The 24865-nt window shown below is 42.9% G+C and overlaps 2 protein-coding genes across 3 annotated transcripts; both read right to left on the reverse strand.

Moving 5' to 3' along the window:
* Positions 1-1923: 1923 nt before the first annotated feature.
* Positions 1924-14349, reverse strand: tmcc2 (transmembrane and coiled-coil domain family 2). The gene is made up of 5 exons (XM_012863864.3): positions 14061-14349; positions 8134-8529; positions 6551-7209; positions 5068-5203; positions 1924-3021 (listed from the first exon to the last, which is right to left on the reverse strand). The coding sequence occupies exons 1-5, from the start codon at positions 14061-14063 to the stop codon at positions 2722-2724; spliced, it is 1494 nt and encodes a 497-aa protein (XP_012719318.2). The 5' UTR covers positions 14064-14349; the 3' UTR covers positions 1924-2721.
* Positions 14350-17001: 2652 nt separating this feature from the next.
* cdkn1a (cyclin-dependent kinase inhibitor 1A) lies at positions 17002-20155 on the reverse strand. Of its 2 annotated transcripts, none has more exons than XM_036151241.1 (3): positions 19486-20155; positions 18558-18999; positions 17002-18480 (listed from the first exon to the last, which is right to left on the reverse strand). In XM_036151241.1, exons 1-3 carry the CDS (start codon positions 19615-19617, stop codon positions 18425-18427), a joined length of 630 nt encoding a protein of 209 aa, XP_036007134.1. In that variant the 5' UTR covers positions 19618-20155; the 3' UTR covers positions 17002-18424. The 2 variants fall into 2 exon arrangements, with proteins under 2 accessions (XP_036007134.1, XP_036007135.1); XM_036151242.1 differs by having other exon boundaries at positions 19444-19515.
* Positions 20156-24865: the final 4710 nt, after the last annotated feature.

Here is a 24865-nt window from a genome sequence, read left to right on the forward strand (position 1 = left end):
CATACAATTTAACCTTCATCATTCTAAAGGGGAGAGTTAAAAAGTTGGCGATCTTCCTGGGATTGGATGTCTCAGCATATTCGCTCCAAGCTAAGACTGCAGTGCTCAGAAATAATAGAAACACATTACCTTCACTGTACAGGCCTCACTTTGCATGGTAAATGTTAAAGATCATTGCAGGACGGTTCGAAAAAAGACTGAACAGCTACGGCCTGTTTGCAACGGCTGCCATGAAGACGCTTGTCATCGAAATATCTCAGCAGGTTTGCTAAGATGAACCACAACAATTCCTACAATAATCTCCCATAAAAACAGATGTGACCAAAGTAGAGCTGTGCAACCAAAACCCACAGCGACACAGATGCCGTACGCCAGCGGCTGAGCATGGTGGTGGAGGGGTGGTCATCTGGGCTGGTGTTAATGGGGAACTTCTCTGTATACCAAAGTATTTTAGAGTCAAATGGGAGACCATCTGTTTGATACCTTAAAGTTTGGCAGAAACTGGGTGACCTTGCCTGCTAGCTGACCGCGCGCGGTATTTGTGCGTTCACAAACACACAGGAATCCATCTTGTCCCGCTCCCGTCTCAACCATTCGGCCGAACCAAAACGGTTCAGGCCAATCACGTTGCTGTATTATGGTTTAAGGCGGGACACACGAACTGTGACAGTAAGAGCTGGCAAACCAAAATAAACATGGCAGCGCAGGAGGACGCACGCGTAGCTGCGTCTACCACATCTGTTGTAAGAATCCACAACTATCCCACTATCCTAATAATGACCAGTGCAACGTGTGTTCCCTCATGACGTCTGCTGCTAACGACATTTTCATTTGATTGGCTAAAACCAACCTTTGGTAGGCGGGCACTATTCAATTCAATTCAATTTTATTTATATATCTGCCTCGACTGACTGGGGGTTAGAGAAGACAAAGCAGAGACACAACAAGACAGAGAAACATGGTGTCGCTTCGCCCCAATCAGCTCGGAAAGTTCTGCTGAACGTTCCTCCTTTCCCCGAACGGACTTGACAGGAGCAGACCCAGATTGATAATGTGCAGAAAGCGACACATTGTCAATCTGTCTGGCCAGGTTATAAAGCTGGGTCAACAACGGGACAATGATCCTCCACACGGCAGCAGATCAGCAAGAGAACAGCTCAGGAAGCAGAGAATCAAGCTGCTGCTATGGTCTAGTCAAAGCCCGCCATTTAAACTGAGCGAATTACCGTTACGGGAACGAGAGACCTTTGCATAAACCTGCATCTGCACAGCTGTGTGAACTGCAACAATGAATAGGGATGTTCTTCCAGAACTATTAGATGTTAATAAAATCATACAGAGAACTACTAAGTTGCTGTTGCCAAAGATGATTTAAGCTGCCCAGAGTTTGGGTGTTCTTAGATTATTTTCCATTATCTGGCTTCACCTTTAATAACTAATAATGCGGTATCTGCTGAGTGATTTTTGTACAATTAAGGTCAGTGTGAAACCTGGTAGAGACCCGATGATTTATTTATTTTTTGACGTCCACATGTAAAAGAAATAATGATCGACGTCAGGCTATGCTCTCATGGTGCAGCGGCTGCTGTCAGAATGAAAAGACCAACGATTTTGGTCACTTTTGTGTATTTTTCTAATTTAGAACGAGACTTTTTGTGTGAACAATTCGCCCACCACATGGGTTCGGTTCAGAGATCCTCTGCAGCTGGACTCGAGTGAGTGGCTGTGTTTTTTCCCCCTTGTCGATCATGAAGGTATCATGCTGCTAAACCTTTCTTTGATGAATGACCTCTCTATGGGCTTAATAATGGATTTATCAACAACAGTCATTAGCTGCAGGTAAAAATGTGAATTATTCCATTTTCACTATAGAAACATTCATACCTGAACACTTTTCAGTATAAAAACCCCTCAAGAACTTAGTCTCGCATATGAAATCATTTATTTCTTACATTGTTTAATAAAACAGCAACATTTGTTTTTGCAAACTGGATATAAATTTTGACATGCCGGGTAATTTGACGTGGTGGATAGCCGTAGGTCTACGCTGTTAGTATCCGTGTACAGAATCGGTAATTTCATTCCGCGTTGTGAGTTTTAGCAGATTCTTACAGTTCAGCTATGATCCACCCTTTCAAAAATAAGCCTAAAAGCACTGCCGAAAAACACCAGAACGGGATGTGAAGAAAAAGAAGAAAGAAAAAAAAAACACACGAGAATGACTCTGAGTGGAGAAACAACACGCCTGCACTTATGTTTCCGACAACAGACATGGCAGAAAACACATTTATCTGTCATCAATGAGATGCTAACTCATGCCAGCTGGATGCATCTGCTGAGTGCAACGTACGAGAACATGCATGAGAGCACGTGACATTCATGAAGAAAAAAATAAAATAAAATGCTGCAGCTTCAACATGAAGATTTACAGCTAGCGAAAGTCCGCCCGTTGTGTATGTTGAATGGTTAGAAAAAGAGATTTCTTGCAGGATTTTCTGTTTTTTTTTTTTTGTTTGTTTGTTTGTTTTTGGTGATAGCAAATGGGGATTCATGATTAGTCATCCAGACCTGAAAATTTGGATGAAATGATGCGACGTCCTTATTCAACCGGTTTAGCTCTGCTGTTGCATCAACACCCTGACCTCAAAGGGTAACCAGGCTCTCTCTCCGAGGAAGCGTCTTCGTGTCTCCTTGTTCTCGTCCCTTTCTCCGAGCTTACGTCTAGCTGGGCAACAGCCACGTCTCCACAAAGTCCCACTGCTTCCACAGGACGAACAGCAGCAGGGTCAGCAGCACGGTGGAGGCCACGCGCGCCCGGGTCTTCATCAGCGGGGTGATGAAGTTGGCCAAAGTGGAGACGAAGACCAGCAGCACGGCCATGAGCGCCAGGATGACGTTGATGAGCTTCCCCAGGAGGGCCCGGGCGTTGGCGTTCTCCACTCCCTCCAGCTGCACCACCTGCTGCTGCTGCTGCTGCAGCTCCAGCTTGGTGATGCGGGTCAAGCACGACTCCACGGCTTCCTGCGCGCAGACAGGCCCAGAAAACACAGGGAGACACAACAACGCCCAGCGTTTTGGTGGTGAGTTATTTATTTCTGAGGGGACAGTTAATATGAAATCAAAACAACTTTCATTTTCCAACCATACAAGTTTTCTCTTCTTCGTTCATCTCTGAAGTAGAAACCTTAATGAGGTTTAGGTTAATTTGTAATCGTATCCTTATCCAGCATTATAAATGCTGCCCAACTCTTAGTCTCCAAAATCACTGCTGCACTTTATCCGGAAACTTACTGCATATTTGTTTACATTGCAACTGTCTACTGTTAAATCACTGCTGCACTTTATCCAGAAATCAATTGGAATTTATCCTGTAAATTACTGCAATTTATTACTGTATTTTAATCCTGTACTGTAAATTTACAGCATTTTAATCCTGTACTGTAAATTCACAGCAACGTATCCTGTAGAGTTACTGCAATTTTTCTGAGCTGTAAGAAAACGAAATTTCGTTCTGTATGCACTCTGTGCATACAAAATGACAATAAAGAAAGTCTAAGTCTAATGAGGCTCATTTGGGAACTTTAAGTCAAATCCCTATAAAGTGGGTTGCATCATTAAAAAAAAAAAGTGCACCACAGTTTATTTTTATTTTATGCTGTCCTGCAGGTTTTAGATGTGTCCCTGCACCAAAACAGCTGATTTAGTGGTCCCCGTTACTTTCAGAGCGTGTCACCCAGGCCTGCAGAGACCTTCTAAGAACCGCTCAGGTGTGTCGAATCAGCGCGACGTCTAAGACCTGCAGGACAACAGCTCCCTGCGACTGACGCCGCTGATCTGCTGCCGTGAAAGAAGGGAAGCTGATGCAGAACTTCCTCCTCCTCCTCCTCCTCCTCCAGCGGACCAGTCCAGGAACATTCACCAACATCCCGAATACATTCGCTGGCATCAAAGCTCTGAATGATTAATCGTTCACATGGCGTGAGTACTCTAGCAGGAACGTGAGTAAAACAAAATATGTGTTCAAATGAATAAATCATAAGCGGATACCTGAGTGAAGCAACATCGAAGTAAATAAGTACAAAGGTAAGACAGTAAATAAATGGGCTTAAGGATGTTTGCACATAAGTAAACGAGTGAGAACGAGATTAAAAAAATTTAAATAAAGTAAGCTAATTCAATAAATAAGTTGCTGAATGTATAAGTAATGAAGTATGTACAAATAAGTAAGTTACAAGGGAATAAAGCAAGTATGAAAATGATTAAGAAAGTATGTGTGTAAATAAATAATTATGAAGCGTAATAAGTAAGTAATAATAAGTTGAGTATGTAAGAAAATGCAAGTAACTTTAATTAATATACAAGCAAACAAGTTATTGATGTAAATAATTAAATTAATGAGTAACTCGTTAAATAAGTTGACAAGGAAGGAAATAAATATGTAAGTGAATAGGTTTGCACATAAGTAGATGTATATGTAAATGATGAAGCTAGGTTTGTGAGTGGCTAAATAATTACATTTTGAGTAAATATGTAGGTGATTAAAAATATCAACGAGGAAGTAAGTAAATAAGTAAGTACCTGCACGCGTATGTAAGTGGATAAACATGTAAGTAGATATTTAATTATGTAAGCAACAAAAAAAGTGAGTTTATAAGTTAGAAGTCAATACTAAAGTCAATAAGTAAGTTGTTAGATAAGTAAATACTTTACTTAGACTTAGACTTAGAGAACTTTATTTGTCATTTTGTATGCACAAAGTGCGTACAGAACGAAATTTCGTTTGCATACAGCTTGATAAACACAAGTAAATTGCACTAAATTTCAGGATAAAGATGCAGCAGCGATTTATGTAAACAATTGGAATGTAAACAATGTAAAACATTGCAGGGGAAATAGACAGTGTGCGAGTAGTATGTAAGTAAGAAAAATTAGTAGGTAAGTAAATAATCAAGTTAATAAACAAGTACAAAAGTACTTAAATAAGTTAGTGAATGAGTAGGTAAGTAAGCATGTATGTAAGTAAAATGAGCGAGTTAACGTGTCTGCAGAGCTCCTGGCGAGGTTTACCTGAATGTCTCTGGCTCTCTCGTAGGACTGGTAGGCGACCTTCTCCTCCATGCTGGCCAGCTCCTGTTTCAGGTTGGTCATCTCGTTCTGGTGCAGCTCTGTTAGATCGTTCAGCTGCTCCTCGAGCCGCTCGTACCTGAACACACAGCACAGCGCAGGCCTCAGTCAGGACAACCGGCATAAGATGAAGATTTCCCCCCCAGTGTCCGCTCAAATGTGGCCAAATGTGACGAGTGTGCTGCACATCGCTGCTATCCAAATGTTCTTTGTCATCATCACTGAATGACCTGTTGACATGTCCTTTTTTTTTTTTTTTTTTTTACAGTGAACATGAACATCGATGTCCATGTTGATCCCCCAAATCCCCGCAGCAATAACTCACTGGACAACAAAAGAAGTATTAATCCTGAGCTAAAAATAGTCGCCTATAACAAGCGTGCTGCTGCCCCCTGCGCTGCTGTTGCACATGAACGTTTGTTTTTAAGGTGCAAGCAATGTGGGCGAGCGCTTGGCTTTCAAAAGATGGGCGTCTTCTGTGGGAACAAAGAAAGATGGGGGAGCGGAGACCAGTGTGTTATTAGTTTAGACCAGGGGTGTCAAACATACATTTTTTTTCCCCAGTGTCCATTCTGGCAATGTGGCAATAAGAATTGTTTTTTAATGCCAAAAAGAGCTCATCAGAATTGACTTTCACAAGTGGAGCAGTACTGCTTTTGCCATAGTGCTCCGTTTGATTTATTAATGTGAATAGTTTTAACATGATTCATGCGGGGAATATCTCAAATGATATGGACACTACAATGGGAAAGTAGGAGAGGAAAGGAAGAACAAGAAGAAAAAAAGAAAAGGTGAAAGAAAGAGGAGATAAAAGGAAGAGAATGATAAAACAATTATTGGAAAAAAACATGTACTTCGTTTAATTGAAAATCTGCAGTTCCTATATTGTCCACGAGGGGCGCTGTGTTTTAAACAGCAGATGGTAGCACTGAGCTTCAGATGAGGAAAATTGATTTTAAATAATTTCTTAATTTTTATCTGTTTGATGTATTTTGTCATGCAGAACAGTGTTTTTAAGTTCCAAAAAATGTGAATAAATGTTTTTAAACATTGTATAATTACTGTGATCAGTTCTTATGCATAATTCACAAGTAAATGTTTAACTGAGTAAAAGTATTGTTGAAATTGCACATACTTTTCTTAAAAATTCTGAGGTTATTCATAATATATTGTGTAAAAGTAAAATTAATTTAAAGTAAAAATCAACAACAAGTCCACTTTTATTAGTTCTATTTAATCTTGCAATGAGTTTACTCGTGTGGCCCTCCTGAGATCAGATTAAACTGTATGCGGCCTCTAGACCAAAATGAGTTTGACACCCCTGCTTTAGACCTTTCAGGATTGTGATTTCTGACAGCGCTGGGAGGAGCATCCCTTTGCAGAGCTGCGGTACGAAGAAGAGGCGGGTGGGGGAGGTGGTCTCTACCTGTATCTCTCTTCTTGCAGACACTGCGTCATGTAGGAGTAGTCGCTCTGCAGCTGGCCCCTCATATCCTCGATGGCGTCCTCCATGTGCGTCTGGCTGGCCTTGATCTCCTGCAGCCCCTCCAGCAGGGAGTCCCAAGAGCTGTGCATGTGATGGTGGTGGTGGTTGTGGTGCCCGTCCAGTCGGGGGCTCCCCATCGTTGCCCCTAGCATCCCCCCTCCTCCTCCTCCTCCTACTCCTCCTCCTCCTCCTCCTCCCCCCGCTCCGGCCCCACCAGAGTTACTGCCCGCTCCGGAGCCCGACGTGGCGCTGGAGCACTCGTCGTCGCTGCCGTACTTTGGGCTGGACACCAAGGTGGCGCTCCCGCTGAGCGCCCGGGGCGTCGGGGCGTCCTCGGAGTGTCCCCCGACCCCGTCCTCCAGCGTGTCCTTCAGGTGGGCGATGTTGTCGGCGCTGCCAAACTTGTTCCTGAACAGGCTGGCGAACTCTCTGGGCTTGGAGACCACGGCCGTGTGGGTGAGGGCAGAGACGCCGCCTTTCACCCCCTCGACCACGCCGCCCCCGAAGCCGCTTATCCCGGCGCGGACGTTGGCCCCCACGTCCTTCAGCCCCTGCTGCATGTCCCGCAGGACATCCTTGGGCTGCCGGGCCGGTCCATTCTGCAAGAGAGGGAAGAGAGATGAGGAAGCAGAGAAGTGGAGGATCTCAGCGGTAGGGCAGAGGTCATTAGGTTTAAGGAAGATGGATGAGGAAAGCGGGGCCTGTAGAGAGTCAGGCGGGACACATGGGTAGCGCACTGGTATAAATATGTGTGGAGAGTCATCAGTCAGAGGAAAAATTGGGACGGCCCATTAAATATTAAGTTTTTAATTAAGAGAAGATCTGATGTCTAATCTATCTTTTATTTATCTGCAAAAAAAGAAGCTTTTTTACCCATTAAGTCAACAATGGATACAAAATAAGATTTTTGTGTGAGAAAAAACTTGGGACACTCTACCCCTTATATCTAGTGTTTGCCCCTTTAGCTGAAACAATTTCTAGCTTTAGACATCAGTCTAAAGAAAGTTTGTCCCACTCCTCACTTTCACCCGTGAGATGATTGAGGAGTGTCTTTCATTTACTGTTTCAGGGAACTTAAAGTAAGTAAAATGAAACCCTAACCTTGCATTTTACTTAAAGTAAGTATAAATGTTCCTGAAATTGGTGAATTTGTCCTTGATTTAAACGGGGCAAACCTCTTACAGTGATGTTCTCATCATGTGCTCCTGATGGCATATAAGCTGCTTGCGTGGTAATTATTGCAGAGTGACCTTTCTTATTCCTCACAGAATGCATTTACAGATGAATATAAAAGGAATTTTCTTAATTTTTTCATATGTTTATATTACCTGGATCTTCTAGTATGGCTAAAATTAATCCAAAATATCCACATGTCGAGATATGTTAGAAAAACAGGCTGTTGCAAGGTGTCCTCGTTTTCACAGGACTATATGTGGACACAGCCGTCCTCACAAAGCTAGTGAGAAGTCGCGCCGCTCATTAGTTGAAGCAAACAGCTCCACAGCTGGATCAGACACGCTTACCTGCTCGATCTCCTTTTGCTTCTTGTGGTAGTGTTTTAGTTTCTTGTGCAGATGTGCGATGGTCTGTGCCGACTTCTGGTTCTTCTTCTCGAACACCTGCTTGATCCTGGACGCCTGCTGCTTGTCCGCGTTGTGGGCCAGCTTCAGGTACTCGGCCACGTTGTCGTCCCGGGCCTCCTGCTCCACGCGGATCTGCTCGGTGACCTTCAGGATCTTCTGCTGCAGGTGCTCCAGAGCCACACGCGTCCGGGGGGGCTCGCCGGCACCCGGGTCCTCCGCGCCCCCTGCTGCCCCGCCCGCCGCCGCTCCCGATCCGTCAGTGCTGATGTTGCTGTCAGAGCCACCATGGCTGGTGGTGGAGGGTAGGCCTAAGGTTGCCACCTCACTCTTGTCCAGCTGGGGGGGGGGGGGGGGGGGGGACAGAAGCAGAGGGAGGGGCAGTCAGGGTTGCAGGAGGCAGCAGATACTGGTTTACTCAACAAGAAGAATGAATCAGTGCACTGAAGTCTGCAGTACTAAGGCGGATGTTACTTGGAAGATGATTACGCCACAAACTACAGATCTGTTCATTTTTTATGATCTCCCCAAATTTTTTTGGAGGGGAGGGGATATTTGGTAGATTGATTCAAAGCAAACGGTCAAACAAAATGCATTTTTAGGAACATGTGTGTCTGTTAAAACTGGCGTAAAGCTAACACAGCATTTCATACAAAGAACATCATACTGACAGTGGGAGTGTTGTGGTCTGGGCTGCTACGTTTGTTTAGCCTCGTGAGACCATCCTGATCTCGCGAGCTTTCAAGGTTTCACTCGCAGATCAGTCTGGCTACCCTCCGTTAAAGAAAATTTGGAGCCGTTCACCAAACGAACGTCCAATCAGCGTTGGCTTTGAGGCGGGTTGAGGTGTGACGCAACGAGAAGCGCGTCAGTTCAGTCTAAAGAACATGGCGGCTTCAGCAGATGAAACTAGCGTTAGCGCGGCTATCGAGCAAGTTTTATCAGAATTACAGAGTATTTCTTCACTGAAAGAAGAGCAAAACACTGCTCTGGAGGCTTTTCTCAGAGGAAAATATGTTTTTGCTCTTCTCCCTACTGGTTTCGGCAAGAGCTTGTGGTTGTGTTTTCGTCGTCGCTGTTAGTACGTCATATGCTTCGTTGATCTGATTGGTTTATTTGGCCCGTCTATCACCAACATAGGCCAATCAGCTAACCAGTATTTTCGCCGCTTCCCAAAATTACTTCAACGGAAGGTTTCCAGATGGATATGCGGAGCAAATCTATCTGACGGAGTCAGGTTAATGTTTGTTCAGGATCTGGATGTTATAATTGATGGAAACATGAATCCTGGTCTTCTGAGAACGTCTGGCCATGAATTCCTGATCTTAAGCTCAAATTCCCTTTGGCTATCCAGCAGGACAACAATCTAAAGCACACCAGATACACCAAATAGCAAAAAAATAAAAATAAGGTTTTGGAGTGGCCTAGTCAAAGTCTGGGCTTAAATCTGTGGTGTAACCCTACACAGTCCATTCATGCTTGAACATCCTCAAATGAGGCTGAATTAAAACATTTCTGTAAAGCAGAGAGGGAAAAAAAAAATCAAACTCATTGCCAGGGAAGGGTGGCAGAACCGGCTATTAGGTTCACGGAGCATTTACTTTATCACGACGGGTCAGGCTGATTTCAAAAGCTTTTATTCCTTCATAAATAAATCCATTTATCACTTTTTTTTTCTGTTTACTCATCTTTGTCTGATACTAAAATGTGTTTGATTTTCTGAAACATTTTAAGCTCTAAGCAAAAACAGAAGATATTTGTTAAAGGGGGGTTAAATAAAAATATCAATCTATGTAAATCTCTTTAGAACCGAAAAGCTGTGCTGCAGGAAAAAGCTCCTGTTGGGAAAAAGTATCTGTTTCTACAACGTCCAGAACGTCGGCGAACCAAAGCGGGACACCATCACTGCTACAATGCTAATGTAGTGTTATCGTACTGCACTTTAAAGCTATTACATTTTCAAGCATACATGTGGAGGCATTGATTTTTAAGATGAAGTACAGCACTGGGACTTGGTTTATTGGCTGATCTTAAATTACTCAGGTCCTGATCAGGATCTTCCTCTGTGTGAGAAAATGGCTATAAGTAAACAGCTATGCGCGTGAAATAGACGAGTCTGGAGTCTGAGCCGTAATTAAAAAGTCTGAAACTACTGAAGCTGCAACAAACAAGGCAGGACGAGGAGAAATGTTCAACTTTGTGAGCGGGATGGTAAAAAAAGGTAAATCTAAAAACCTCACAATTAGTAAATGAGAAGACAAAGGGGACCAGGTCACCAAGTCTACATAGAAAAATAATTTAGCCTGTTTAAGGAAGGCTTTGGTACCAAGAGGAAAGGTTTTCACAAAGCCACCGCATCCCTAAATTCAGCCGAAAATCCTCATTTAGGGGAAAAATCATTTATTATGTGTGGACAAACCTCAGATGAGCCGAGAATCCCTAAGAACCCAAAGCTTTTTGCACGAAACCTGACTGGAGATCTTCCAAATTAAACCTGACGGGTCCTGACTTGCCAATAAAATATGTAATAATTTATTTTAACTCTCTTCAACAGACATTTGGTCTTTTCAAGGGAGCCCAGATATTGGGAGAGATTTCTTTAGATGACTTAGTGTGTAAAATGTATGAAAATAAAAACTTATTTCCTTTTGTTTGATTATGTTAAAAAGCATAAAAGTTAAATTTAGCTCTCAGACAAAAAGAAAACAGAAGTTTAACTGAAGATATGAAAATTAAAAAAACATTTTATCTCAGAATTACCAAATAATCTAAACGAAATGAACTAACACCAGGATGAAGGCAACATGTTAGGCTGAGGTGACTGGTCTCATTAAAAAAAGACTCATTTTTAGGCCAGAGTAAAACCCCTGAGTACATGAAATCAGTTTATTTCTGACCCCCGCTGCGTGCAGCTATAATTGATTTGGTGGAGAGACCGGAGCGTGCACAGAGTGGCTATTATGCATTAATTAGATGAAACATTACTGTGCTGTTTCCCTCCTAGCACACACCCTGAACCTCAGCTAGCAGGTCAAGCTAATTGAAATGCCTGTTATTTATATAAACCTCTAGCTAGGGATGGTAAAAAAAAAAAAAGTTAATTTGAAAAGTTGCAGATGCATTGCAGATAATGCAATGATAATTTTTTTTTTCAGATTTAAATGTTAAAGATCTTGAAACAAACTATAAAGTCAGACAAAGGTAAACTGAGTAAAAACAAGCTAGAGTTTTAAAAGTGATGGTTTAATTTAGGAAAAAGGTTCACCTATGAAAAGTAGTTCACTTCCTTTTTATAAATTATGCATTAACTGTGATTAACAACTTTTTTGTTTGCGTTTCACCGTCCACACCCAGGTCCAAGTACTGTACAAGAAACCACTTGAACAGGACCTGTCTGACAACACGAAGTAGGCTGAAAGATCTTAAAAAGCAACGGATCATTCCCTGAGCTAAAGAAATACAAAAAGAGATGAGAAACATAATTACTAAGTAATGATAAATGGTTAGAAAGTCATATCTACGGCTTTTCAACTCCACGGAACCACAGTGAGAACCATTGTCAACATAATGGAGCAACTCCTGTGCAATAACCCAGTAATTCTGCCTCTAATCTCTGTTTACTGGCTGCCACTTATCACTTATTTTCTCATTATTCTCTATTTCAGTGCTGTTCATACCGTTCAAATTGCCATGTTGTACATACTGGTGGTCCTCAACTCCTCGTCCTCGAGGTCCGGAGTCCTGCAGCTTTTAGTGACCTAACACACGTCCGTATGCAGCTCCTCAGTATTCAGTCAAGTTCTCCAGAGTCCCGCTAATGACCTGATTATTTGACTCAGGTGTGTTGAAGCAGAGACACGTCTAAAAATTGCAGAACACCGGCACTGAGGACCGGAACTGAGGACCACTGGTACTGAATCCACCTGCCTCAGCTACACAACACCGTATATAATATATTTATGTATATAATGCTTATTTATTCCAGCATTCTCTGCACTCATCATCACACTGTGGACATGCATGTTTGTGTGCATGTGTGCATCACTTCCTCCTCCGCCATGTGGATAATAACAGCTGTGGTAATAATAATTTACTCCTGCGTCCTTTGCACTCTGCCGTTGAAACCGTGTCAATATTGTCTCCATTCGGTCCGCTTTGTTTACAGCGTGTTCATATGTGTCTTCTATACTGTAGCCTGTGTTTGATTTTATTACTGCATTATTGTGATAGTCCCTATGTTAGCCCGCTGTGAGCATTGTAGAATCTAAAGTAATGTACACGTACTAGGCATACAAAGCTAATTCTGATTCTAATATGGATAAAATATGGAGAACCATCCCAACAGAGGCTGGCCGACCGAGATTACCCCGACAGCGCATCGACGGTTCTCCCAGGTCACCACAAATAGAACGCTGTAGAACGTCTAAAGCTGCAGATCTCATTTAAGGTTCACGGTTCCACAATAAGAAAGAAGCTGTGACCTCTTTTGGGAGAGTCGCAAAGCAGAAGCTACCGCTAAGCAGGCCTGGCTCAGATCTGTTAGAGAAACATCTTCATATATCCGAAAAATATTCTGTGAGCCGACCGGAGGAAAGGTGGAACGTTCTGGAAAGTGAGCCTCCACCTTACATCTGGACTAAAACTAAAAAAACAACAACATCATAGCAGTGGTGGTGGCATGGTGATGATCCAGGGCTGCTTTGCTTCTTCAGGACCTGGAGTCCTTCTGGTCTCTACCAGACAACCCTGAAGGAGAATGGCCGACCAATCCGACGGCACCAATTATTACATAAATTAAAACTGCATTTTGTATTCAGTCTCTTGTCTGACACCAATATGCCTCTGTCCTGAAAGCAGGTAACGTCTGTAAAAGGGGGGGGTGAATACTTTTTTCAGAGCACCGCATAAGCTCTGTAGGAAGTTCTGGATCATCCTGGCATGAACCTAAAGACACCTTCGTCTAAATTAAATGGATGATGAGGATACAGATCCAAAAAATATAACCAACAAAGGATCCACGAGGGGATTCCCATCTCAGGCCTGTGTATGGAGGTGATCTGCAGCCTGGCAGGTGTGTGTGTGTGTGTGTGTGTGTGTGTGTGTGTGTGTGTGTGTGTGTGTGTGTGTGTGTGTGTGTGTGTGTGTGTGTGCGTGTGTGTGTGTGTGTTGTTAATGACTCGTGTCACAACATTGTAATCAGATGCTGCAAACACCAGCTCTAACACACACGTGACCCCAAATCATCTCCCTGGCGCTGTTTTAATAATTTCCCTGCATTTGGTCCACATTAATTTGAGCTCGTATTAAAAAAAAAAAAAAAGGCTTCTTCTTTTTTTTTTTCTGGCCAGAGAACAGCAGAGCAGGCAGCGTTTGGGATTTTTTACTCGGATCTAGGTTGCAAGCTCGCTGCGCCAGGGAGGAAAATAACAGATGACTGGACTCCCTGGTGATTAATCATGCCCTGATCTTTTCTGAGAAAGCGAGATGTTTCTGCAGCAGCCAAGCTATCGCTGATATGGGGGGGGGGGGGGGGGTAGCCTTGCATTTGGGTGTAAACAGACAGCGTGGAGGGGGAAACAGACGGCGGCGACTGCGATAAAACATCTAAAGCGCATCAAGAGCGATGGATGGATGGATAGATGGATGGATGGATGGATGGATGGATGGACGGACTGGTGGATGGGGTGATCCAGGGGGGTGGGCTGGTGAGGATGAGGGCTGGGATCATGGCAGACGTCTGAAGCATGGAAAACACGAGGGACGGGACATGCCTGCGCCTCCTCCGGGCGGCTGCAGACGCGGAGTGGACACACGAGGAATGGTGACACACACACACGCAGCACAGCGATAAATTAAATCAGAAACGTTACCATACTGCTTTAATCCAATATTTGCAGAGCCATTGCAAGGCTGTCTTCCAGGCCCATCCTCCTCCTCCTCCTCTTCCTCCCTCCTCCTCCTCCTTCCACCCCCCTCCTCAAATATAGTCTCTGCGCCCCCTTCCCCGGCCGCTTTCAGGCGGACTACCACCTCCCTGGATCCTAAAGCTCCATTGTTGCCGCCGTCGAGATCCGCTGCCCCCCTCTCCCTCTCTCAGCGCTCTGATCTAGTTTCTTCCCTTTCTTTCTCTCCCTCCCTCCCTCCCTCTCTCCCTCAGAGGTTTTCCTCCGCCTCCCTCTGCAACCTCCGCTGCGATCAACATGCAAATGCCGTAGAGCCGCGCTGCCCCGTAATGGATGTGGCAGCCCGGGCGCACAGATGGATGGAGAGGAATCTGGACTGGGATGGAGGGGAGGGAGGGAGGGGAGGGGAGGGGGGAGATCAGCGCAGGCGTGCAGGTGCTCCAGTGCGGCGGAGGCCAAAGAGGCGATGGGAGGGAGCGCTCCGGACGGAGGCGCCACAGCCTCGGTAGAAAACACCTACCGCCGAAGTCCACAGCAGCCCTGACTCCCACGTCTTGACTGCAGGCTGGAGGACCTGGAGTCACGGCGGCAGGAGGCCGTGGGCGTGGGCGTGACGCGCGGCTTCTAAGAGTTTCATCCGCCCAGCTGTTTCTGCGGAGGCCGGTGGTGTCAGCGGCGCCTTTTGCGCGCAAAAGATGAAAAGAAAACAAGCTTTCATCGCTAACATGGGAGCCGGAATATTTCACAGGATGCTGAAGAGGAAGGGGGGAAAGAAAACTACATCTCCATGGTGTATCCTACTTTGTTAGGTGACAGCCTCACTCAGGGGTTCCCAAACCTTTCAGCCTGCGACCCCCAAACTACCAGAGACTGACCACCCCACTTTTGGCGAGTGGATTTTTTTTCTTTTGGAAATTATAAAGTCATGAAATTACAAGAATAAATGAATACTATCGCTATCACTTCACTTGGATTCCCAAGGTGAAGTGATATAACTATTGTGAAATGTCCTACCTTGAGTGGAATGTTGTACATATATATATATATATATATATATATATATATATATATAGATATAGATATAGATAGATAGATAGACAGACAGACAGACAGACAGACAGACAGACAGACAGACAGACAGACAGACAGACAGACAGACAGACAGACAGACAGATAGATAGATAGATAGATAGATAGATAGATAGATAGATAGATAGATAGATAGATAGATAGATAGATAGATAGATAGATAGATAGATAGATAGATAGATAGATAGATAGATAGATAGATAGATAGATAGATAGATATTTATATATATATAACAATGTGTGTATTCTGGACCTTGTAACAAAAGTAATTTCCCCCTGGGATCATTAAAGTATGTCTGATTCTGATTCTGATATTAATAAGTGCTTTATAAATAAACTTGCTTTGCCTTGTTTTGATTTCAGTTTCACAAATAAGGAAATGCTAAATGTTGTTTTTTTTTAGCACATCAGCATCAAATCGTCTCCAGACCCCCAGTTTGGGAACCCCTGACTGTCCCTTACTGGGATTTTATGACGGGACAAAACAAAGTAGAACCTATTCATGAGGATGAAGGCAGTTTATACTTGCTTTTTCTGAATGTTTGATGACTAAAAATCTTGAGACGTGCACCGTGCATATATCTAGTCGGCCCTGTTTACTCTAATACCCTTAAATAAAAAATGCAATCCTCCCAGTTGTCTTTTGGAGTCACCTAATTAGTAATGAGTCAACCTTGTGCGTAATCCAACCGCTCTGAAAGTTTCACTGGTTTGTTAAGGGTGCACTCACACCACTCATTAGTGAACATTAGTGAACAAACAGCATCACGAGGTCACAAGGTTGTTTTGTGGGTTGGAGGCTCCGAGGTTTCCCTTGAACAACAATCTCACTTTGCTGTTGAAGGAATGATGAGCCGCTGTCAGAGAGGATCGGCGTGTTACCCGCAGAAACAAATCAATCACTGTGTTGTTTTTCCAGAGGGCGGCTCCGGTCTTTCCGCCCGGCTAAATCTAGGCGATGACATTTCTTCAGACAGGCAGCATGGGTCACATCAAACCTGTTATATCCAAAAAGGGATATAACCACTGAGCTATATTATACACTGGAGTGCTAATCGCCCACTATTTGAACAAGTCGCTTTGAAGCCACCAGCCGCCATATTGGTACTCCCTATTTCCCCCCAGTAACTAGGGAATATGTGCGCTACAGCATCAAATAACGATGATTTTCTCATGTTCAGGGGGGGCTTAAGACTTTTAAAATGTCAAATGCCATATAGTTTTATGTTATGTTCTAAAAATATCAAGTACTGAGAAAGTCATGTGCTGAAATATTTTGCATTTTATTCATTTAAATATATATATTTAACATTTATAAATATATAAATAACAATATACAAAAACATATATTTACATATATATACATATATACATGTACAAATATTTATATATACATATATGTATATTCAATATGAATAATAATTTCCTAGTAGTTGATAGTGTTAGTACATCCACTGACTGTAGAATTACCTGTTAAACGTTTTCACACAGCCAGAAAACTGCTTGTTGTTGCAACCAAATCCTATGGGATTCTGTGAGAGTAGGGAGGAGCAAGATGGCGGCCAGTGACTTCAGTTTTTCATCAAAATCAGCACTCCAGTGTATTTTATAGCTCAGTGGATATAACAGGGGTGGTTAAAAGGGGTGGTTCTTTATCATTTTTAGCTGAAGTTATAAATACTGAAGGTCCATAGAGCCACAGGTTTCAGACCCCTGGATTATTACGTGCAATCTTATAAAAACTCTCTAAAGTTGGTGATCGCAGTGTAAAAACGTAGGAAGGGCTTCTGCAAATGATCAGAGAAAAATGAACGACAAAGCCTCTTGAACATTTTATTTAGGTTCAGACGTGTCATAATTAAAACAGTCTAAATCGACACTTGGAACACAATCGCTCAATAAATAAAGGTTACACTTATTTATAGCTTTTAACATAAACAATGCAGTTACAGGACCCGGGCACAAGCATCTATCAACAGAAGGGCTTTCGCTGTTCGGGGCGATTCTTTCGCCTTGGATTTGCAAGCGGTGGACATTTCAAAGCTGTCAGTACGTAAAGGATTAGAATTACAGGCCCTTGTCTGTGACCCGGTCAGATTATCCATAGCGGCAGGATTTGCCAGAACAGAGATAAATGTCAGGGAAAAAAAAAAAAAAAAAAGGAACATGATTTATTTGATAAAACTGTGCTGTGCTTAGAAACAAAAAGAAACATAAATAAATAAAAAAAACAATACAGCTTGTGATTTCAGCTTAGCAAATAATACATTTGTGTCCAGGAACACTTTCTTCTGATTGTCCTCTCTGGAGTTTAAAAAACGGCACAAAACCACGTGGCGCTGGATGCTCCATGCCTCGTGAAACACCATCAGATTTGTGTGCAACGCTGAAGTGTTTTTTAACTCAATGGTACCTGACAAGGCTAAAATAAATTCTGTCAATAAATCTCTTGAGTTAGATTACTACATATATGCTATAAATAGCTGCGCCAGAGGCCACCAGCTCTAAGGTGTTTCCCTCTGTCGAGAGTCTGGGCTGATTTAAAAAGAAAAAAAGATTCATCTTAAACCATTTCACACTGGGTGGAAAGAAACAAGTTGGGACGTCCGTCGTTTAAAGTCTAAGCAAAGCTTCTGCATGCTCAAGTTATCAGAGCTCCTTAAGTAGGTTTAAAACAGTACAAGAAGGTATTTAAAGTAGAAAAACACTGTAATAAAAACAATAGTGCATTTGAACAAAGGAGACAAAGTGCTTCCCCCCTCCCCTCCCCCCTGATTCTCTCCAGTTTTCAGCCGGTCTTCGGCTTCTTCCTGCGACCCCAATAACCCCAGTGACATCTGAAAACGTTTCATCCAGCCTTCCTTCTTTCCGGTGAGAGGTAGAGAGTTACCGACAAGCTGAGATTTCCCCGTAAGAGCTGCTGCAGCGAATGTCAGACGGCTCTTTGGCGAGCCCCTCGATCCAAAATGAGTATAAATCCACTGATTCCTGGGATTACTGTTAATCTTTTCTGCTCAAATGTCCCAATCTTACCACTGGGCGGGAAGAAGCCAGCCAGGCCCCTCCTATGCGGCACCCTAATTAACTGTGTGCCGTAGCGGTGACACGCAGCTCTCCTGTGGGTTTTTTTTTTTGTTTAGGTGATTCATTGCTGGAGTCCGTGTGGAACATATGATTCCTGAGTCAGGTGCTGCCTGCCTGTGTGGTTTCTTGGGCGTTTTTTCCGGCAGCATCTCTGTGAATCACTCCCCAGATTTCCTGGGCATCCACACGACTTTTCTCTTGGCCTGATAGAAGTCTGTTGGGATAAAGAAGAAGACGTTATTTATCTCGCACTCAACGCGACCTTCTAATTATCTGCACTGAGAGACAAACCTGTAATGTTTGTCTGTTTCCTCTTCAGCCCAGCGGTGTCTCCCTTCTCCGGCGTTCTCTCCAGGGCCTCCAGCTCCCCTGCACGTTTCTCTGGCGTCTGAGGGAGGTTCTCCTTCTCCACCCTCGCTCCTTTGGTCAGAACCACGGCGTCTGCCGCCCTCGGGCCCTCTGCCCGTCTGGGGGCCAGCACGCATGACCTGTAGAGCAGCGGGACCCTCGTTTCTGGGACGCCCTCCCACTTGAAGTCGCCGGTCTCCAGAGGCTCGTCCGACTTGAAGTCAAAGCCCCATCGTCTCGACGCCTCGTCCAGGTCTTTACGCAGCGCGGCCTGGTAGTCCACCTGCAGCTGGTCCCGGTCCACGGGGCCGAACAGGTTCCTGCGGGCCCGCCTGGTCCCCCCCAGAGGACTCAGCAACGACTTGTGGGAAGCCATGATTCTGCACTGGTAATAAAACACAACAAAACGCCTCTGGTTAGTTTTAAAAGCAGCTGCTTCTCAATCAGAATCAGACATACTTTTGTTACATGCTCCAGAATACACACATTGTGTATATATATATATATATATATATATATATATATATATATATATATATATATATATAGATATATATATAGATATATATATATATATATATATATATATATATATATATATATAGATATATATATCTATATATCTATCTATATATATATATATATATATATATATACTTCTACTTAGATAATTACTTGAAAAGCCTCTTTAAAGATGAACTCATCTTGCACCAAGCTCTCCCTCGGTGCTGAAACCTTTCTGAACTATTTTAAAGTAAAGTTCAATATTCACACCATTCTTACATTAGAAATAACAAGGACAGTGCCACAAAAAGCCCCAAAAACTCACCCTATAAACTCCAGAAACCTAAAACCAAGAGCCCAGACTCACCATCTTCCTGCCTTGTTCAGCACCTCCGGAGTGAAGGAGCAGTGTGTCTGCAGAGCTGCTTTTATAAAGGCAGGGAGCGGCCAGTGAGTCACTGGGCCCTCCTCTCTGTGCGGCTGGTACATGCCTGGACATAATCTGCCAGACATGTAAGAACTAATCCTGTCTGTTTCTCTAATGCATGAGACTGCCCACACGGTGGCGGTGTAACCTCGTCCTGAGAACTGGGATTTCCTCATATGGGAGTCAAACCTGCAAACTGCCATTTCTGATGGCTGCACAATGACTTAATAGATCAGCGCTGATACAAATGTCCTTTCTGCCACCAGGCACAAGCAGTTTTTTTTTTTTTTTGACAAATTGAAATGAAATCGGTCACCAGGTACCATGGCTTACTCGTTTTTTCGTGATTTCAAAAGGGAACTAATAATTCAGTTGTTGAAGAAGATTATTAATATGTCTCTGTAGGACGGCAGTGAAGGAGGATCACCTTCTCTAGCCTTAGATAGAGTGAGATTTGGCAGCATTTGTGTGTGACAGGCACATGTTTCAATCATTTCAAATTATTATAACTGTCTCAGTGGACATCAAACCAGAGTCTTTTATCCAGTACTTCTTTAATTTAAATCAGTTCTACAACAAATACTTTGGTTGTGTTTTAAATCTTAATGGGAAAGAAGGATAAAATTATTTTTTTTAATTTAGATCCTTCTATTGACTTTCTAGCGACTGTCTTTCTTTCCTCTCCCACGATACTCGTGCGTTTAAAATGTTACGATAAATAAATGTTCCGTGTGTATTCAGCTTTTACAATTGATTAAATGGTCTTGACCAGTCAAACTATTCTTTAAAGGAATAATTCAGGATGTTCCCGATGAAGTTCTGTTAAAAGGTTATAATGCAGGGTATATACAGCCACACGGAGCCGAATTCTGTATCCGCACAAAAACGTTTAGCGTATAGATGAAACCGCAAAAAAACAAACAAACATTGGAGCCTTAATAGGCCCTATAATACCTACGCCACGCCAGTGAGTGGCGTAGCAACGCTGCTCCACAGGTAAAGAAAGACGAAGAGCAGGGCGAAAACAACGAACCCGAGAGAGAGCGTAAAGTAAATGGAATAGTGTCTGAAACATAAACGCAACTCTATTGCTGTTGTTTGTGTTAGCACATGTGTGATAGGGGAGAGGCGATGTCGCAAACACGCTAGTGTGTAGCTGTCCAGACCACGCCACTCTGGATGGGACCCCCCCATCCCACTAAAAAGTCTGTCGGATACAGTCAAACCCGTCTTCATGGAGACAGGGCCATGGATTGCTCCCATCGCTTAACGTTTCGCATAAACTCTGATGAGTTGGTCCTGAAGGCGGAAACCAACAGCTAGTCCGACGGTGGCCAAGGCCAAAGCTGACTTCCACTATCTTTAAACAACTCTAATCTTAAATATGTCATGTTGCTTTACGAGCCTTTTAAAGCGTCATCATGTTCTTCTTAAGGCATTAGTTAAACCAGAAGCTGATGATTATAAACAGAGGTGGGAGACAGTATGTCATCAGTAAGCGTCCTGTATGAAATGTATTGAGAAGGGAGCAAATGAAACACTTTACAAGTTTCACACACTTTATATACATCTATCACACACAATTAAGCTGCAGTAATGTTTTAGAGACCGGAGTTGTTTCGGGCCCATTTTGGAACAGCCATTAGCTTCAATTGATCAGGATGTTTACAAAACAAAGACACTAGCAGAAATGCGTGCTGTAGGTAAGATATTTACTGCTTATAACTATTGGCAGAACCTCCATTTAAGAATCCTAAAGTCTCTTTAAGTTTCTCCTTGAGGCTACTGGATGGATACTTGGAATTTCCAAACCCTTTATGTATGTCTACTTTAAATACATTTGATGATGTTAGTGATGATGGGTAGTGATGACTAATTTGATGTAATTAGAAGTAAGTCTTCCTTCACCACCCACTGTTACATAACAGGGGGGCGGCAAAGGTCAGCAATAACCTGTGATCAGGACAAAATCTGAAGCAAACGTGCGTCTGAACACTTAAATAAAAGTTCCTCTATTGCGGGAGGAGTGCCGCTTCTCTATTTGGTGACGTACACTAGGACGTTGAAGGAGAACGAATGAATAACACTGTGTCCCAGCTTCGCCCTCCCACCCCCCACCCTATCCCGGCACTGGGCGTCAGAGCGGAGGGCGGCGCTCCACCTCGGGGTGGAGTGATTCAAGCGCAGTGGCGGGAAGCGGGAGAGGAACCGGGTGCTGGGAGCCTGCCCATTTTCTGCTCCACGTGAGTCCGCGGCTCGTGTCTGGCAGCCACATCTGGGCTGTCACCTTCACACAACACTCACACATGTGTGTAAAAATAGCCCAACATCAAGTCTGGGTGACCTCAGAAGCTCGTAGAAAGAGCGGCAAACTGAGGAAACTAGATTTATATTATCTGATCGCTATAGAGAAGATGTTGGTATAGGTGATTCAAACTTTAAAAAAGGTAAAAGAGGAATGTTTTATATTAATAATGAAAGAGGAAAGAGGAATGGGTATTAGAAAGTAGGTTACCTATTAGATCCTATATTGACTGAGACCTCCTATACAAAGCTATGCTATTTTGCTTTCTCCAGATGAATACAAAGTTATTTTTACTTACATGTTGAGCCAGTTGAAGTCCAGTCCAGTCCTTCCTTACTCGTATGGAGTCAGTCTGTCTGTCCACCTCCTTGCTGTCTTCCACTTCCAGTTTCACAACAAACGGTGATGTAAAATGAAGCACCGGGCTTTTGTTATCCAATCCACACCCTCCACAGATCAGGCGTATAAAGCTACACAGCACACTGTAAATATATCCGTAGAATTAACAGTGAATTCCTGTAAAATCATGACATAAAAAAACTGTAGATGCAAAACAATGAAGCATTGTGTAATTTACAATGATAAACTGTAAAACTCCTAACCAAATACAACTGTTCATTTTACAGTAAGAATATGTTGAATAGATCAGAATTTTTTGTATAATTTACAAATTAATGTAATTTAAAACACAAATAACTGTAATGCCAAAAAAAAGTCATACAGTTAAAATTACATCATTGCCCTGTTAAAAATCAGTAGCCTAGGCTCTTTGGCACATTTCATAAAACGAGTTTTTTGCCTCGGCAACCGCCCGAGCCGCATGTCGCTTGGACTGCCGATAACCCATCAGCTGCCTCTGGAATCCCACAGGCAGGGAGCACTGAGTCCATTAATGGTACTCATCATAAGGGTCTTTGGGCTGCGCTTCGTCTGATCCCTAACCTAATTTCGTTTACCATTTCGTAAAACTCTAAACCAAATAAAACTGTTAATGTGTTTAAGACAATACTTTTTTATAGAATAAATAGGAAAGGGAAGCTTTATGTAGGTCTAGTTAACACGGGATGCCTATCCATGATGATATTTGAATGGAAAAACGCCAGAATCAAACCATGGTGATCCACACTCCAAACCAGTTGGGTGGCGGTAATGCACCGTTTCGTTGCGTGCCAACCGCCAGAAAAATTCATAAAGAAGAAGAAGAAGAATCAACCATGGCCATCTGGTGCTGCTGCTCTACATATATTGGAATTTTTCATGGAACCAACTATGGTAAGTAAACAGTTTTATTTTCTGTTTATTCCTGCTATGTAGAATAGTTTATTTTACAAAAACTTTGTTCTTTGCAGGAGAATATAAAATTATTTTGGTTCAAATGTTAGCTCCGCCCATTCACAGGCTGTAGTTGCGCTGCTTCAGCGTCAACGTCCCACACCACACAGTTACTAGCTAGGTTGGTACAGTGCGTGCGTGTTCGGCTCTCTGGCAGTGGCACTTAACAGACACCAAGTTTGAGTAAGTATGTCTCTGGTTCGAGCATCAGGTTAAGTCAAAAGACAATTTTGTAAACAAAACGGCGCGTTTTTATTGATTTCACTGGCTCATAGGCGGACAACTGACAACTTCACATTGATACTGGCTGCTAGCAGCTAATAGCTATTTTTGCCTTTTTCTAGCTCCCCGCGCCATGATTCATTGTCATTTTTGCGGGAGAACATTGCACACGTTAAAGGCTTATGTGTTGCATTGTAGGTTTCATAAAACGACCACGCTGCGTGTTCAGTGTGAGAGTACTGACTGCAGGCAGACATTTTTGTACATATGCATCATTTAAGTGTCACTTCTATCGAAAGCACAATGTCCCACCAGCACCGTTTGCTAATGCTAACACAGCCATTATATCAAGTTTTATTTGCGCCATGTCACGGTGGTCAGACCGATTTCAGACTGTGCAGGAACTTCTTGTACACTTAAAAAAACATTTAGTGGAGGGAAGATCTGTAAAGTGTCCTGTGGCAGGTTGTCAAAGCACATTTACTTTAAAGTAATTTTGTACAATTGTTTTGTTCTATTTATTTAGTTCATTTGGCTCAGGCTTTTATCCAAAGCAACGTGCATACAAATACCTACAGGGCCATTCTCCCCTAGAGCAACATGGGGTTAAGTGCCTTGCTAGGGGCTAGCTTCAACCCCGACTTCTGTGGCTACTGGAATGATAACCAAGTTTCTTTTACCCCATCGCCACCACCACCATCTTAGTCAAGATACCAGCTCTGTAGCATTGCTAACTGAAATACAATGAATCAAATACATGTATGAAATAATGTTGACACATTGTCAAACTAATTGCCTGAGTATTTGTTTTAGCAAAAACGATTTCATTTCATGGGCAAAATGACATGTTCTGCTCAAAGGACAACTTCGGTCCATTTCAACAAGAGCTCTATGCTGAAGCTACTCGAGACTTGCCAGTACTGAAGACGCAAAACATTTTGGTCCAACTTGTATAGGTTTATTTGAACAGAGAATTAGCGCTGATAGCTAACCCATGGGGGCAGAACTTTACACTGTGTTTTATCATATCATTTGTTTAATTTTGTATATGGCTGCTTGCACAAACACACTGTTTTTAAACTACTTTTTAAGCATTTCTAGTCATACACATTACAGTTGTTGTGTTTTTATTGTGTCGGCTGGTGTTGCATAGCTTTGAGGTTGACATTTGAGTGTTAAATTCACAATTTAAAGTTATGCCCCCATGGATTACTGTCATTGCTAATTCTCTGTTCCAGGAAACCTATAGGATTTAGACCCAAAATTTTCTCACGTCTTCAGGCTTGCAATCGCAAGTAGCATGAGCAATAGAGCTCTTTTTTTGTTGAAATTGACCGAAGTTGTCCTTTTAACTTAGATCTATATCATTATATCCAAAGGGGCTGCATCAAGAGGGAAAAAAAAAAGACATTGATATGTTCAATAGGCAGTGTAGTGTTCTAATGTCTATAGGCCTTAAGG

The sequence above is a fragment of the Fundulus heteroclitus genome, chromosome 20, assembly GCF_011125445.2.
Source record: "Fundulus heteroclitus isolate FHET01 chromosome 20, MU-UCD_Fhet_4.1, whole genome shotgun sequence".
In the NCBI taxonomy this organism is placed as follows: Eukaryota; Metazoa; Chordata; class Actinopteri; order Cyprinodontiformes; family Fundulidae; genus Fundulus; species Fundulus heteroclitus.